The sequence below is a fragment of the Prionailurus bengalensis genome, chromosome C1, assembly GCF_016509475.1.
Source record: "Prionailurus bengalensis isolate Pbe53 chromosome C1, Fcat_Pben_1.1_paternal_pri, whole genome shotgun sequence".
NCBI lineage: Eukaryota > Metazoa > Chordata > Mammalia > Carnivora > Felidae > Prionailurus > Prionailurus bengalensis.
The window spans coordinates 77936487-77954394 of record NC_057345.1 but is presented as its reverse complement, the minus strand read 5'-3'; the positions used below and the strand labels follow the sequence as shown (position 1 = coordinate 77954394).

General features: G+C 42.2%; 1 protein-coding gene across 2 annotated transcripts in view; it reads left to right on the top strand.

The window, feature by feature from the left end:
- The window catches only part of TGFBR3 (transforming growth factor beta receptor 3), a 209501-nt gene that overhangs the window by 174428 nt on the left and 17165 nt on the right, over positions 1 to 17908 (top strand). For both annotated transcript variants that reach the window (XM_043575555.1, XM_043575557.1), the window contains 3 exons: positions 4118 to 4417; positions 7590 to 7710; positions 17381 to 17422. In XM_043575555.1, coding sequence (XP_043431490.1) covers positions 4118 to 4417; positions 7590 to 7710; positions 17381 to 17422 — 463 coding nt within the window. The remainder of the gene's footprint in view (positions 1 to 4117; positions 4418 to 7589; positions 7711 to 17380; positions 17423 to 17908) is intronic.

Genomic DNA, 17908 nt, shown 5'->3' with positions numbered 1-17908 from the left:
TTATAAGTGTTATAGTAATTGACTCTTCAAAGCAGTCCGATGAGACAAGACTACTGATATCCCCATTTTAGGGATGAGGAAATTAAGGTACAAACTTGTCTACAATCACGTAGTTAGTAACTAATTCATACTCAGGTTGTCTGGCTCCAGAGCCCATAATGTTATCTACTAGATGCTACTATCATTTATCCTCAAAGGGTCACTTAAAGGGGAAGAAAATGGGGGTGCCTGGGTGGCGCAGTCAGTTAAGCGTCCGACTTCAGCCAGGTCACGATCTCGCACTCCGTGAGTTCGAGCCCCGCGTCGGGCTCTGGGCTGATGGCTCGGAGCCTGGAGCCTGTTTCTGATTCTGTGTCTCCCTCTCTCTCTGCCCCTCCCCCGTTCATGCTCTGTCTCTCTCTGTCCCAAAAATAAATAAACGTTAAAAAAAAAAATTAAAAAAAAAAATAAATAAAGGGGAAGAAAATGTAACCCTCTCACCAGTGCAAATATCCAGGTTCATGGATTAGATTCTAGAAAAGGATAAATATCTCTGTGGCCTCAGAACACTTGCTGGTCTTACAAGAACATCATCCTCTGATGAGCTAGTTTTGGTGCTAAACTGCAAGCTGGTGTTCTGCTTCACTGTGAGAGGATTGAGAAGCTTACAGGGTGGAAATGGGGTACTTTGACACATTGAAAGTGACTTCAGAGCACATATTTCTATTTCAGAAAGACAAAGAACTCTCACCTTTGTCCTCATTCTGGGATGGAGCCCACTGGCTCTAGACGTTTTCCTGGATCTCTCCTCCTTTTTGATTCCTTATTCTGAGAGGTCTTCTCTTTTTGGGGGTATACCTTTTTTCTCCACTGGGGAAAATATACTGCTTTCTACATGCTGTTCCTAATTATAGATCTCTTCTTATCCAAGATCATTTTTTTCTTCTTGCGTTTCTGCCTGCATAGTCCACATGCGCAGTGACCCTCTGCTGTGCCCTGGATTTTAGGGGCCCTGCTCAACTGCAGTTTGTTCTTTTTCAAACGTGTGCCTGCTCTGCTGACCTATGGCTTTGCTGCCGTATACTCATCAGTGGCCAGTCTTCCTCCTGTATCCTATCCTGGGCCTTTTGGTTTTTCTTCCCAGTCCACCTAATGCTGGCTTACTTGAAATGCTTTTTTTTTCTTACTTTCACATTTATATCTTTTCATATACTGACTATATTTTCATCCTCTTTTTAAAAAATTTTTTTTAAGTTTGTTTATGAGAGAGAGATGGAAGGAGAGAGAGAGAGAGAAAGAGAGAACAAGTGGGGGAAGGGCAGAGAGAATCTGAAGCAGCTCCAGGCTCTGGGCTGTCAGCACAGATCCCGACGCGGGGCTCAAATTCGTAAACCCTGAGATCATGACCTGAGCTGAAGTTGGATGCTAAACTGACTGAGCCACCCAGGCACCCCTTCTTCTTCTTCTTCTTCTTTTTTTTTTTTAAATTTGAGTTAGTTAACATACAGTGTAGTCTTGGCTTCAGAAGTAGAACCCAGTGATCCATCTCTTATATGTAACACCCAGTGCTCATCCTAACAAGTGCCCTCCTTATGCCCACCACCCATTTAACCCATCCCTCTACCCACCTCCCCTCCAGCAGCCCTCAGTTTGTTCTCTGTATTTAAGAGTCTCTTATGGTTTGTCTCCCTCTCTGCTTTTACCTTATTTTTCCTTCCCTTCCCCTGTGTTCATCTGTTAAGTTTCTCAAATTCCTCATATGGGTGAAATCATACGATCTCTTTCTCTGACAGAGTTACTTTGCTTAGCATAATACACTCTGGTTCCATCCACATTGTTGCAAATGGCAAGATTTCATTCTTTTTCTCTGAGTAGTATTCCATTGAGTGTGTGTGTGTGTGTATGTGTGTGTGTGTGTGTGTGTGTGTGTGTGTGTGTGTACAAGGTACCACATGTTCTTTGTCCATTCATAAGTCTGTGGACATTTGGACTTTTGCATAATTTGGCTATTGTTGATACCACTGCTTAAACATTGGGGTACATGTGCCCCTTCGACTCAGCAAATGACAGCTTTTCTGTTAGTTCATTTTTCTTGGGGGCATTAAAAAGAACTGTTTATAACCTCCAAATTTTACATCTAGAATAGAACTACTAATTATAGCTGGCATTTGTTGAGTAGCTGAGAACTGGTGTTTGTGTGTAATTGTGACTTTACACATGCTCACAATAACTGTTTCTGGTAGGTATTGGTGCCCTTATTCTGTGTGGGAGGAAACTGAGACTCAGAGTTCACAGGGCACAAGTCACAGAGCACGCAACTTCCTGAGGCTCATCTGCTCATCTCCCTCCAAGGCCTGTAGTCCTTTTACCACTCATTTCCAGGCCATTTTAGAGTAAAAGACTTACTGACCATACTTTTTCCTCCAAAACAACTTTTCGGGATACCTTCGACTTTCTGCTACTATGTACTTTCTTTGAGATTAGAGGAAAGATTTGCATTTCTTCTTCTGTCTGCATTTTTGCATTGTGGGTTCTGACTTCATGTTAAAGGCCACTTTTTAGTAATAGGATATATGTAATTTTCCATCTTTCCAAGATATCTTATTTTTTTAGAAATATTGCCAAAACAATGATCTGTGAATATTTATAGACTACCAACCATTATTTCCTAGAAAGATTTCTGACTAGGTGATTTCCCAAGGCCACATCTTGGGTTTGGTTGAATTGACCCTGTGGCTACCATGAAGTACTTTAGAGAAAATGGACTTGAGGTCAGAAGGCCTGGGTTTTAAGCCCTGGTTTTATCCAGTGCTTGCAAAGTGGGGTTTTGAATGAGTCATCCATCCTGGATGCTGTTTCTCCTCCATTTATAAAATGGAGATGAAAATATTTATCTCACAAGATTGTTCAGAGGGATTGAGCTTTAAGGCCCAACAAAGTGACATGATCACAATCATCTTCACTGTTGAGTGTCTTGTAGTTAACCACGTAGGGAGATTTCAAAATACTGCTGTGCCCTATGCGATGTCAGGGATTTCCCCTGGGTTCCCAGAATGGAAAGTGCGTTTATATCTCCACGCCTTTTGAAAGGATTCTGGGGCTATTGGCTTATGATTAAGGACTAACTTTATTTCTAAAGTGTTTAAGTTTATTTTGACCCTAAGTTTAGTAAAGGAATGAGGCATGAGGGGAAAGGCAGTTCACACAGTATCCATGTGTCACCAAATGGAGAATCCACTCTGGTCCGAGGATTTTAGCTGAGTTCAGGATAGTTGAGGTTTGAATTCTGTTTACACTTGGCCAAACACCACTTCCTGTTTCTAAAGAAAAGAACCTTAACAAGGTTTGGACGTAGCCCATACAAATGTTTTGTAAGAGGGAAGTATAATGAGTTGGAAACGTTTCCAGATTAGATTTCCCTTAAAATACCCTTGGGCTTAAAGAGCGAAGGGAGAGTACTTGGCAAGGCCTATTTTGGACCTGTGAGCAGCTAGGACACTTTGCCAGGCTCGTGATCGCCACCAGATTGCACGGTTCCTGAACCAAACTGGGCCAGCTCTGCCTGCTCACTAGGAAGCAGGACTTTAGATGAATCTGTAGCTTTATTGCAATGTTTTAGGCTCATTCTGACTTGCTGCAGTTTAGAAGTTCAGTCCTCTCTGCCTAGGTTAAATAGATTTTGCTCTGTACCTTATTTTTGAGCAATTTCAAAAAATAGCTTGCGCTACAGGTGGTATGCTACTAAGACATGATACAGCATTATGACATCAGGGATTTTGCCTGTTGGTGTTTGTTTATTTTGGAAAATCCATTTTAGGTGCGCGCTGTGCTTTTATTTTTATTTCCCAGAGGACTTAGGGGAGGTTGACAAGATTTATTCATCTTGTGTTGGAATCTTCCAGACTGACATTGGAACCAAATAATTCATCATAATCATCCATATCAAGTTTAAATGGGAGACGTCTTTTTTCAATGAGTATATATTACTTTTGTAATTAGAAAGAAGACTGTATAAGTACACTATGAAAATAAAGCAGGGTCCCTCATCAGAAGCACAATGTTGATATGTTACCCTTGTGTAATAGAGTAAAAGAGAGATGCCAACTTGCTTCTGATTGGTCTTTCTGTTCTTTTGTAGGTGTCTGTTACTAAGGCTGACCAAGAATTGGGCTTTGCCATCCAAACGTGCTTTATCTCTCCATATTCAAACCCGGATAGGATGTCTGATTACACTATCATTGAAAACATTTGTCCTAAAGATGAATCTGTGAAATTCTACAATCCAAAGAGGGTGCACTTTCCTATTCCCCAAGCTGAGATGGATAAGAAGCGATTCAGCTTTGTGTTTAAGTCCATTTTCAACACCTCACTGCTCTTTCTACAGTGTGAGCTCACGCTGTGTACCAAGAAAGAAAAGGACCCCCAGAAGTTACCTAAGGTGCGTAGGCCTTCATCCATCTGTATGCTATTTCGACATTTTTAGGTGAGGCAGTGACCTACCGGAGAAGTTTAATCACGAGTTATTGCAGGTTGAGGTTTTTGGTTTGGGAACTGCCCAATTGAAGTAATAAAATCTGTGTTAGCAGGGAACCGTGAGTTTTATGGAGTCTTAGAGAATAAATCCTGACAGTATGACTTTTTTTTTCCATGCATGCTACTTAGTAGTATCTTACAAATGATAAATCAAGACTGTTTTCCATTGAGGGAGAGGTCTGGCTTTATCTTTGCTATTCAGATAGCGTGCAGTGCCAAAAGTACAGAGCCGAAAGGACAAGTTCAGTGTGAGGATTAATTTTTCCAGGTCCCGCTGAGACTTGTATTGCAATTGTTTTTTGACCTTCTCTGTGTGAATTATAAGGTTGACTTGTCTCAAGAGGACCTCTAAGGGAAACTAACAAATATTTTAATTTTTCTCAGCTTCATACTGGTTCATCATGTTTACCTTATGTCACTCCCCATATTGAACCAGTACATTCTGTTGCCACAACAGACATCAGAACATTTTGACCTTGTTGGAATGGCTGCGTAGGAGGGATCTGCAAGGTTAATTACAAACCCTCATTAGTTGGGCCTTGTGCAAGAAGGGTGTCTCTGCCACAGTTTTGTTTCTGTGATCTTCCATAGTTATGTATAATTCCTTACATGCATTTCATCTGTAGAAATCTCGCACAGTGTTAGCTGACTTATAAAACTTTTGTAGTCACATATAAATCAGTGTCTAAAACTAATAATTGATTGGTATCATTAATAGTTTATGTGTGGAATTCTCTCTTAATACATAGGTAGATATAGAGGGAGGAGGAACAATTAAATCATTATTACTGGATAAATTAAATAATTATTACTGGATAAATGCTTTACACTGTTATATTCCCCTGGGCATCCATTTCTCTGATAACATCAGAGAACATTTTATAATACATATGAAAATGTAGCAAATCTGGTCATGATCATTTGGGAGCATGAATACATAAGATGATTTAGACTATGTTCTTTAGGTTGCTTTTGGAAACATTGATGCCTTAGCCTTGTGGGCATTCACCTCCCAGTGGCCATTTGTGGACTTGTGGTAGAGAAGCATGGGAAAACTTAATGCTTGGCTGTGACACACAGCTGGTCCCTGCAGCTGGTGGAAGACTTGTAGAAGTTTGGGATCTAGGAGGGGAGGCCTGGCAGTTACTAGGCGTCTTTACTGAAGGCTTTGGTTATTACCTCTCGCTGAGCCTGGCCTGGCATAGTCCATAGCGTATCATTCTGTGAAAATTAATCCCAGTACTTCATTGCAGAGAATTCTAAGGAGAGTTCTAAGGCCCAGCAGATGACATGGGATGTGACCCCAAACCTAAAAGTCTCTATTTACGCCCAAGGCAAGAGAAAGTAGAAAGAGCATGAGGACTGAGCAGGAAGGCCCACTGCTTACTAACAAGATTTTAAGCAAGTCCCCTGAGCTCTCAGAATCTGCATGGCCTCATCTATAATTGAAATAATAGTAGGGGCGCCTGGGTGGCCCAGTTGGTTGAGCGTCCGACTTTGGCTCAGGTCATGATCTCATGGTTTGTGAGTTCGAGCCCTGTGTCGGCCTCTGTGCTGACCGATCAGAGCCTGGAGCCTGCTTAGGATTCTGTGTCTCCCCGTCTCTCTACCCTTCCCTGGCTCGCGCTCTGTGTCTCTCTGTCTCTCAATAATAAATAAATGTTAAAGGAAAAAAAATGAAAAAAAAAAAAAGAAATAATAGTAGCTGGCTTCCCTTAGGAACAGAGGAGCAAATGAGACAGTAACAACAGTCCACCATTTATAGTGCAGTGGCTTCGGGTGAACTGTTACCACTCTCCTCATGTTTACTGCTTGTAGGTAATATTTCCACAGTTCTAGCGACTTCTCAGTGCCTTCTATGATGATAGAGCCAAAGAATCTTCCTAGGAGGAGTACTCAAAGATCATTGGGTCCATCCCTGCCCTTAGCTGATGAAACTAAGGCCGGAGTTAAGTGTCTTGCCCAGGGTCGAGCCGTGAGTTGGACGTAGAATCGTAGACTCTTACTTATCTGAAGAAATAACAGCAAAGTAAGAAGGCTTTTCCTAACATGCAGATCTTTTCAACAATGAGGCCTTTCCACAGAAAAATCTGTTGTTTCCCTTTATAAGGAGGCTATTGTAAAGGCTTCCTCTGGGTTTTGGGGGAAGGGAAGGAGTTATTTTCTTATAATATGCTGTTCAGAGCAGCAATGACAATAGAGCCAAAAGCCTTTGCTCTTTTGTGATTGGAAGAGCTGGAAGTTCATTAGCTTTTAGGGATGGCTTGCTATAGACTTCTTAAAGGGTTGATATACTTCTTACAACAAAAACAAGTAGATGCCACGTACATCAGAGTTTTACCTATTGATAAGCATAGACAAGGAACTGAAGATGTTTTAAAGAAAAACGTACTAGAGTGTGATTACACTTTTTAAAAACAGATATAACAGGCTTGGGCATGCTAATCCTAAGTTCGGGGCCTTAAAATGACTGTAAACAGCTAATCTCATGGTCCCCACACCCGGCTACAACTCCCCAGGACTCCAGTGTGGAACACTATAGCAGGTGACCCTGGTCACCTATACCATTTTGAACGAGTCTATACCAGGATTTTAAAAAATCAAACAAATTTGACAACATTATTATCTTTTTGGACAACAGATGTAAAATCTGTCACTTTCATAATGCCGTGCATGAAGTTTCCCACAATCACAAATCACAAATATGAACCATTTATGTGAAGCCAGCTTGGTGAAGGGCCAACATTCGTCATATAGTTTTTTTTTTTTTATTATTTTTCAGACTAAATAACACTAAAACCTCTAGTTGTTTTGTGGGAAGATGGGGGAAAAGGCAATGTTTATAAGCCATCCAGTGATATTTGAATCTTCAAGTGCAGCTGAGAATATCCTGGGTCTGCCACTATATCTCCCAGATTATTTATGGTTCTTTGGAAAACGCCCAAATCTCCTGTTTTTCTCTGGTAAACAGCTGTGAGCTGTCTGATAAGGGGCACTGGCCAACTGTGCAGGCTGAGTTGGTGCAGGCTCTTCGGGGTGACCCCTGACCCTGCTTTGCTGTCTCTGCCTCTCTGCAGTGTGTGCCTCCAGATGAAGCCTGCACCTCGCTGGACGCCTCAATGATCTGGGCCATGATGCAGACTAAGAAGACCTTCACCAAGCCCCTTGCTGTGATCCACCAGCAAGAAGAAGTTAAAGGTGCGTTTTGGAAGGCTCGCTCAGAGCCTGGGGGTTGCCCATTTTAAGAAGTTCCAGTACTAGACCCCTAGGATGAGCCTGGGTAGCTCAGTTGGCTGAGCATCCAACTTTAGCTCAGGTCATGATCTCACAGTTCGCGAGTTTGAGCCCCACATCGGGCTCTGTGCTGACAGCTCAGAGCCCACTTTGGATTCTCTGCCCCTCTCCTGCTCATGCTCTTTCTCTGAAAACTAAGTAAACATTAAAAAAAAAAAAAAAAAAAAGCTCCAATACTAAAAAAAAAATACAAAAGAAGCAGCAACAGCCCCAATACTGTAAATCAAAGTACATTTGTATTCAAAAGATAAATTAAGGGCCAATTAGTAACTTTAGAAGGAGTTTTGCCAAAAGAGCCTTTTATTTAGTTAGGTCTGCTCTGACATGTGGCTGAGTTATTAGTGATATGTTTGCCAATGATTTCCTCTTTAATATTATATCAGAGTCAAAGTTGTCCCTATCCCAATGTCACTCTCCCTTGCCATTCAAATATGCTCCCTTGAGTGTGCAAGAAAGGCTCCAAGTTCCTCCTGGCATGCCCGGATTTAGCAGCCCACAGCCCATCTTTCTGTGGTCTACTACCAGTGATTCTGCCGAGTGCAAGCAGTTCCAGGGCTGTATCAGGATCGCAGATGCCTTTGGGGAGAGTGTTAGGTATATGAACACCATTCATCTTAGGTCAGAGCAGAAAGAAGGTTAAGAACCACTGTCCAAATGCATTTTTATAATTCAGGTTTCAGAATGTTACCCAGGCACATTTGTTGCTTGAAGCCAAGGGTGCCTCTTCTTGCACACCTAGGAGCATCAGCAGTCTGCATCTTCTTGTGGGAGAAAAGGAAGGACGTGCCCTAAGAGGTGTGGCCTCAGGTAGACAGGCAAGGCAAAGCCAAACATGGTGTAGGCCAAGTCAGCCAGACCAGCGGAGAAACCGAGCTGGGCTCCATGGAGATGTTAGCAATGGACATGAGGTCCTGTGGACTGTGGAGAGCATCTGATGGGGACGGGCATCACAGCCGAGGGGCATGGACAAACAAGAACACATCAGGCAGCTGGCAACATCTGAGGGGGTGGAGCCAAATATACATGGGCTATTTGGGCAGCTACATTTGTCACTGTCTAGAAACAACCTATGACTATCTGGAAACATTGTCTAGGGGTGCCAAACAAAGAGAAGTCTGAGAGTGAAAGTGGATTCCTAGCCTCTGGGGCTAGCTATTTCAGGGCTAGGTCCCATGCCACCTTCCACCACCAAGGGACAGAGAGGAGCTTGGCACTGGAGCCTTGATAGAAGCCAGCAAGCATACTGTCTCCTCTTGGTGAGCATGTGCTAGGAGGCCTGCCAGGTGGAGCTGACACCTGATGTAGGCTTGGGGGCAGCGCTGGGATGGCATTTCTGATGTAAGCATTGTTGGATTTGGCAAGACAAGGCAGTGGGGGCTAAGAGGATAGGCGCACAGGACCTAATAGAATAGAGGCATGTGGATGTGTCTACTTTCTTCTTTGGTTGAGTGACCTCTGTGAAAAGAGCCATTCTTACTGACGTATCTGTATGTCATTTGCCCTCTTCCTACTGCTCACTTTGGAAAGGCAGGAGATACAGTGAGGAGGGCACTGGCTTAGAGTCAGGAGCCTGGGGCACAACTTAACTTTACCTGTTGTACTGTTTGAAGAAGCAAACTAGGTTTTAATTCATTGCCCAGCCATTCTGAAAGTGGTGCAAAATGGACATACTAGATGTTTATTGGTTCCTTATTAACACTTTTTGTTGTTGTTTTACTCTCACTGATTGGTTTTCAACAATTTGAAACTGTGTAATAGCCACAGTCTTTCTGTAAATGGATTGCCCAAATAGTTCCCTGTTTTGGGGGACCAGGGGAAAGAAATACGTTAATTATGTTGCGAAGTATATCACAGTTGGGCAACATCTGGCTCATTTTGTACTTTTGTGAGTGGTTTAACAATAACAGCAGCCGCTTGTATTCCATTTGTTACTCTTACCTTTTTTGAGAGAGGTAGTTCCGCTCATAATTGAAGGCAGCCGCTTGCTTTTTTCTATGCCAAAGAATAATTAGGCATTAATACACAGCGGTATAACTTCCAGTAATTCATTCATGCTTCTTTTAAGTTTGGTGGTATTTTTCTAAGTAATTCCTCTTGCAAATTAGGTAATTACTTTTGTTTAAACTTAGTGTAATTATCCTGAAAGTTCGGTGGTGTTGTTTTTTTACATGCAAGTTCCAGAGGAAAATTTTACCAAATATCAAAGCAGTTTCATGAGATTTGCTGATTGAGACTAGATTTTAGCGGAGAAGCTTGTGGTGAAGAAAGTTGATTGCTTAGGGTTGTTAAACAAATGCAGGTTAGACTATCAGCCAGCTTCCCTTGGGCTGTGTGCAAATAGGCTTTCTAACTTTGCACTGAATGGCAGTTCTGGCAGTTTTCAGCTCTCTGAGTGACTCCTCCCACCCTTCATGTTTATTTTCTTTTGATTCTGAAATCATTTCTTTATGATGCAGGCCATTGGAGTCTGTGTTTTCCCTCTGCCTCTCAGTAAATTGGAATAATCAGTTGAAATGGGGATGTGACCATTTGCCTAATAGCATTAGGTTATTTGAATAATAACTGGGTCATCATGAACAGTCTTTCTGCCAGCTTTGTGTGTTACTTTTGTAAGCCACAGAACCTGTAGTATCTCCAGGAGTATCTCTTACTGGACGAATTTGGGGGTAAAAATTACCCAACCAATGAGATGTTTGACTGCCTTTTTAGCCACACAGGTGCTCTTTGAAGGCCGTGCTGAAGTTCCAGGTCTCCCTGGTCATTGGTGCATCTTATTTCTCCACACTGGATTTTCTGGGGCAGCAGCAGATAAAGGCTCAGGTTATCAGCTTCTCAGCCAAGCAGAGAGCTGGTCTGTACTCCCAGTGCTAATGGCCTGGTCACATTTCAGGTGGTGTTTCTTCCTCCTATGGACACAGAGAATAGGCCGCCAAGACTAAATACTTCTGGGTCCCTCCTCTGGGCCACTGTTTTTTTTTTGTTTGTTTTTGTTTTTCAATTTATTTATTTATTTTGAGAGAGAGAGAGAGAGAGAGCGCACACCTGAGTGCGCACATGCGTGAGGGAGGGGCAGAGAGAGGGGGAGGGGCAGAGGGAGAGGGAGAGAGAGAAAATCCCAAGCAGACTCTGCACTGTCAGCACAAGAGCCCTACTCAGGGCTCGAACTCACAAACCATGAGATCATGACCTGAGCCAAAGTCCAGAGTTGGACGCTTAACCCACTGAGCCACCTAGGTGCCCCTGGGCTGCTATTTTTAATGGAATATGCCTGAGCTTCCACAGCACATAATCACCACCTTAGTCCCTTGGGAGCTAGCTTTGGGTTAGCATTATTTTGCTGCTAAAACTTTCAACAGATGATTGTGCTGGTGGTGATGATAGTCATGGAGATGATAATGATTATCTAACATTTACGGGGCATTTGCTTACCTACAGGGCTCTGTGCTGAATGCTTCATGTGGGTAATCATATTTAATCATCATAGCCCCTCTGGGAGGCAAGTATAGAGCAATATTGGATAACCTGACATAAATAAATGGTGGGTCCGAGATTCAAATCCAGGCACTTTGATTCCAGGGCTTATGTTCTGTAAACCCTATGCCTTATCCTAGGTAGAGGTTGATTCTAGGTTTTAATAAAAACTACAAGCAACATAGGTATCTATCTTCTCACACCCTTTTCACACCCCTTCTCCTATTCATGCCATTTCACACTGGCAGTCAAGTTCATACTCAAATACGCTAATGATTGTGAACTGAAAAGATGAAGAATTTTAGGAAAAAAATCTGTTCCCCAAAGGGTAAGATGTTGGGACACATGTAAGCCGTTTAAGAGAGTATTAAAATTGAGAAGTTCTGTGACTCTGAATTGTAACTCACAAAAAAGCCCAGAAAACATGAATAGTCGATGCATATTATGGTTTATGGCAAAACAATTAAAATAGTTGAGGTAGTGCCATCCTACCATATTTTCTGAAATATTTTGAAGTATAGGCACGTTAGTGCTGTTTGCTTTGGATGCTGTGACCATTTTTGTGGCATTTGAGAACACACTAGGGCTTGCGCAATAAAAATGGCTCTACCACAGCAATGATGATTTTTTGAAAATGGTGAAAGGGAAGATCATCATTTGTCTGAAATTTAGGGCACATATAAAAAAAAAATGAGTGAGAAAGAACAATAAACATCACCCCCAAGTTTGCCATGATTTATATACAATATGTAATTTTTAGCAAGTTAAATGTTCAAAATACTGAATTTCCACTACATAACTTTTTAAAAATAAGTGTGCTCAGGACAGCACCTGGCATATCATGGGTACTTGGTAAATGTTAATTTCCTTTCCTTCCTCTTAACCTCTCAGCCAAACTGGGTTTTTGTGGGGAGTAGGGGTGGAAGGGGAATGAAAGGGAAAGCTGTAAACGTCAATTGGAAGTTAATCCAAGAGAGGCGTTACTTTTTGGAACATACTTGATTTTTCCAGAACAAAAATACTCTAAAGCACCCAGCCGGGTTTTGTCCTCAGGCTGAAGTAGAGATGAGGGGAAGCTGAGTAGAAAGATGGTAGAAATGCTTAACTGACAGACCGAGACATTCAGTCTTTATCCAGTAAGGGACAGAGGTATCTAGGGACTTTTTACTTTGGAAAATTTTAAATATATACGAGAGTAGGATAGGATAGGATAGGATAGGATAGGATAGGATAGGATAGGATAGGATAGAATAGGAGAATGAACTACTATGTATCCTCCGTGTAGTTTCAGCAGCTACCAATTTATGGCCAAACTTGTTTTGCCACTTTCTGTCCCTGGATTGTTTTGAAGGATATCCAGACATTTCATCTCATCCATAAATATTCCAGCATGCACCTCTAAAATTTAAGAACAATTGAAAAGATTGGGGTATCTGGCTGGCTCAGTTGGTGGAGCATGTCACTCTTGACCTCACTGTTGTGGGTTTGAGCCCCACGTTGGATGTGGAGATTACTTAAAAATAATAACATCTTTAAAAAAAAAAGACCTTGGGTAGGTAACCAATGATCAAATCATTTAGGAAGACTACTCTGAAAGCAGCATGAAGGTTATTTTGGGGAGATATACACAGTATAAGATATACATGATAATTACAGTTATTCAAAAAATGTTTATTGGTACCCACTATATGCTCGGCATATAGTAAACCTGTCTGTAAGGCCTTGTGTAGTGCAGAGGTTTACACCTTGACTCTGTTGATGTTTTGAGCTGGGTAACTCTTGGGGTAGAGGGCTGTCCTATGTATTGTAGGATTTTGAGCAGCATCCTTAGTCTCTGTCCACTAGATGCCCATAGTAAACCCCTCTACTACCCGTTGTAACAACCCAAAATGTCTGCAGATATTTCCACATGTCCCAGTGGGATGCAGGGGGCAAAAATCACCCCAGGTAAGAACCAGTGATCAAGTGGAAGGGTGCGGATAAGTGACAGGGTAATTGGAGTGAATGCCATAAATATTGAAAGAACCAGCAAAGGGGTTCATTTACAGTGAAGTTAGTAAAAACTGCACGTTAAATGGGGTCTGCACAGAGGCCTCCTGAGTCCCCAGCTTCTTCATCTTCCTATCTTTCCCTCTTTGCCAAACACCAATAGATGTGGGTACCAAGTAGACACCTTGTTCCCCTGTGGGCCTGCTCGATCCTACCATATTTAGGAGAACTGAATTGAAAGCTGGAAGCTCAAAGCTGTGGTCAGTTACTCATGCATAACCCCAGAAATATCCCGTTTATGAAAACCATGCCCAACAAACTGAAATTTGGTTCTAGAGGCAGACCAAAATTTGCTCAAGAGTATATGAAAAGATTTAATTCAGAATGCTGATTATAGTTTGTTCTTTCTGCAAATGAATCTCTATTGTTAAAATTCTCTTTGCAGCAATAGCAAGGATTCCTTTCTTACCATCTTACCCTTAAACCAAAAGTAAATATTGCCGCGTTCCCGTTTTCCTTTCGGCATGCCAGCTCGATTATAGGGTTCCGGCGGAGATCAGGCTCCTTTAGTCATACACAGGGGTTATTGGGGACTTTTGGAACCAAAAGGAGGATAAAATCCTGTAACTTCAGTGCTGCAGCTTGTGCTTGTTATTGTTTATGGAGGAACTTCACCCCGGGGGAAATAAGCACCAAATGTTTCTGTTTAGCTGCGAGAAGGCCCCTATTTGGGGTGGGGGGAAAAGGATTAGATCATAGGCTAAGTCCATTAAGAGTTTTAAAACAATGCCATCCATCACAGAGGCCTTGCTCTAAAACCCAAATTCTCACATGTGAGGTCTCCTTTGGGGAGAGTCATTATTTAAAACCACTTAGGGATTCTGAGTGAAAAAGTTTAGCCATGGGCGGTTGATTGGATGGAACTCTTCCCAGACGCGTGTATATTTCTCACATGATGAACACTATAGAGACCTTTAAATGCCTTTGGACTTAGTTCAGCGAATCAAACCACTGCATCTTGGAACTAGAATTTTGTGGTTAGATACCCCTACTTCATAGGGTTCTTGGGAGTTTAAAATGAGAAAATCCAAGAGAAGGCTTTTTGTCAGTTGTAAAAAACTATACACATGTATAAATGTAAGACATCACCTTCACTATTTTATCACTGCCAATAGGCTGATAGGACCAAACCCCTAGGAGACAGTCTCTTGTGTGCATTTTGTAGTCGGTGTGTGTTCTGCCTACTGAAATAGATTTTCTTAAAAACACACAATCATTTTAATTTTAGTAATTCTATTTCAGTATAACCTGCACATGTCCTCACCCTCGTGCCCCCGTGTTGCACAACTCCAGGGGGCAGTGTTCAGTTGTGGTGGCTTTGATTCATCCGGGAGCATTCCTTCCCCTAGAGCTGGACCAGGATATTTGTGCTGCAGCCCAGCTGCGATGGTTAATCCTGAGAATTTACAATCCTGTGTAGCTTCTTTATTTTTATAAACAATGACCTGGAATGCTGCTTGTTTGGTCAGTTTTTCACAAGTTCTTTTCACTCCACTGTGGATTCCAGCACAAGGTGTGTGTTCCTTCTTTATGGAGTGGAAATGGAGGTGAAAAGAGAGGTGCTAAACACTGACCACTTGAAACCCTAAAGAGCGGGGGAGAGTCTGTGCCAGGACTCAGCACACTATTTCCCTAAAGGGCCAGATAGTGTTTTTGGTTTCTTCCTCATACAGTCCCAGCCCTGACTACTCAGTGCTGTTCTTGCAGCGTGTAAGTGCGAGCAGTTGTAGACAATACAGGAACGATGAGCATGGTTATGTTCAAAGAAAACTTTATTTATGGAAAGGTTTGAATGTCACATAATTTTCATATGTCATAAAATATTTTTGGTTTTTTTTTTTTCCAGGCACCTAACAATGTGAAATTTAGGGCACCTGAGTGGCTCAGTTGGTTGAGTGTCTGACTCTTGATTTCAATTCAAGTCATTATCCCAGGGTTGTGGGATAGAGCTCTGCTTCGGGCTCCATGCTGAATGTGGAGCCTACTTTAAGATTCATTCTCTCCCTTTCTTCCTCTCTCTGCCTCTCCCTCTCTCCCTCTCTCCCTCCCTCCCTCCCTCCCTCCCTCCCTCCCTCCCTCTCTCCCTCTCTCCCTCTCTCTCCCTCCCTCTCCCTCTCCCTCTCCCTGTCCCTCTCCCTCTCTCTCTCCCTCTTTCTCTCCCTCTCTCTGTCTTCCCCTCCCTCCCTGCCTCTCTCCCCTGCTTGTGCATGCTCTCTCTTTCTCTCTAAAAGATATGTGTGTGTGTGTTACACACACACACACACACACACACACATACACACACACACACATATATATATGTATATATATATACAATAAAAATAAATGTGCGCCTGGGTGGCTCAGTTGGTTAAGCGTCTGACTCTTAATTTTGGCTCAGGTCATGACCTCACAGTTCATGAGGCTCTTTGCTGACAGCATGGAGACTGCTTGGAATTCTCTCTCTCTCTCTCTCTCTCTCTCTCTCTCTCTTTCTCTCTTTCTCTCTCTCTCTCTCTCTCTTTCTCTCTCTCTCTGCCCCTGCCCTGCTTGCTCACACTTTCTCTCTCTCTCTCTCAAAATAAAGTAAATAAAATTTATTCTTAGTTCATGATCTAAGCTTTTCTCACCGTTAGTCACAAGTATCTTCTTGATCAGTGCTTTCCTGTTAAGGACAAAGTGACATTCCCTAGTCATTAGCCTACTAAGTAGAATCTGGAATTTGGGATCAACCCCTGCCCTGATGCTTTCCAGCTGTGACCTCGGGCAAGTCACATGATATCAGAGTCTCAGGATGCTCATTTGTAAAATAGTGATAAGAATTCTTTTTCTGCATCCCTCACAGGGCTGGTGTGAACCTCAAATGAGATTTGAACACGAAAGAATTATAGGAATGTCAAAGCATCTTCTATATAGCCTTATTCCAGGCTTCTTCTATTGTGTCCATTTTCGAAAAGCATATCAACAATCTAATGATCCTTCACTGAATATTTCTGGTCAGCCTATTCTATGCTAGGCTGAGCCTTGAAGATGTACAGATAAGGAAGAACTTGACCCTGCCCTCAGGGCAGAAAAAAATGTAGAGAATTACGATGCGATGTAGTATAGGTACAAAAACTGTGGGGTGGAATTAGCAGAGAGGGTAGAGACCAGCCCTGCTGGGGTGGAGGTTGGGGCAGTAGGAGAGTCAGAGAAGGCCTCCCGGCAAAAATACCAACAGTGCAGGTCTGGGGGAGAAGGGGTATTTCAGGGAATGGCTTGCAAAGTGTGATGACATACAGCAGCATGGAAAAGTTAGGGAGCTTAAATAAATATGGGTGAAGGACCCCTAGGAAAGGAGACTATAGACAGGTCGGTAGAGGAGGAAGGCGGAACTTTGTGTGCTCTGCTAGAGCTTGGATTTTCTTTCCTATAAGTTCAGGAAGTCATGGAGCAGTTTAATCAGGACAATAACTTAATCAACTCTGGGCTCTGGAAAATTCAGTGTGGGGGAAAATATAGAGGAGGAAATATTTGGGGCAGAGGCAGCAGGGCAGTGGGTGGAGATAAGGAGACCAGTTAGGAAAGCTCTGTAACCAATGCAGATGTGTGATGAAAAGGAGCTGCACTAGAGGATAATAGCACTAAGAAGAATAAAGACATTTTTACAAAATTTGTGTACATTAAAGTAAAAGAACTTTTTTAAAGTGGAAGAACATCATGAATACACTGGAGAATTATGGTATTTGAAGGTATCGTATCCTCTTGTTAATATAAAGGTGTGTACACACACACACACACACATTGTCACACTCAAATTAAGTTGGCCTTCAGGTTTTCTTCAATTTGGAGAACCTGTACAATTGATGGTTAACAAAGTGCAGTGTTTAAAATTTCTGAGTAACCCATGTTACAGTTTTGACATCTAAAGAGGATAATTGACAAAGCTTTCACCGAGTATTTATTAACAAATAGGAAAGTGGCAGTCTCTGCTCAGATTTTGATGACCTTTTGCTTAAAACTTGGTTTCTCTGTGGAATGCATCATGATTTATGTATTTTTTCTTTCTTTCTTTCTTTCTTTTTTTTTTTTCCAGAAACCAGTCTAAGCATTAAGGAACCGAATCCAGTTCCTCCACGTAAGTCTTTACGCATCTGTTTTGAAATGAAGCCTCCTGGGCTTTTTATAAGAATGAGTTGGTTATGGAGCATTTGGCAAACTTTGAGTTTTGATAAGGAGACTTCTACTCCCATTCCCTTTCTCCCCCATTTTTTCATAATCTTGTACTTTCTTTTTCCTTTCCTCTGTCCTTCCTTCATCCTTCTGGGTTTTTTTCCCCTGTCTGCCTCTTTTAAATATGAATTTGTTGACCCATTGGCATGTGTGGCCTTACTTAGCTTTAGAGAGAAGAGTTCATTATTTGCATACCTGTATCAGCTGTGATCTAAAAGCATTAACTTACAGCTATGGGAGTGGTTTGCTTATGCATCATCAACAGTAATTACCTGCTCAGAGAAGTAGGGCTAAGGGAACTAGTTGCTGGGTCTTCTAGACAGTCTCTAGTCCAAGGGGGGCGAGGGGTGGTTATGGAGGCCCTGGGGGGACGTGTGTGAAAAAAGAGAGA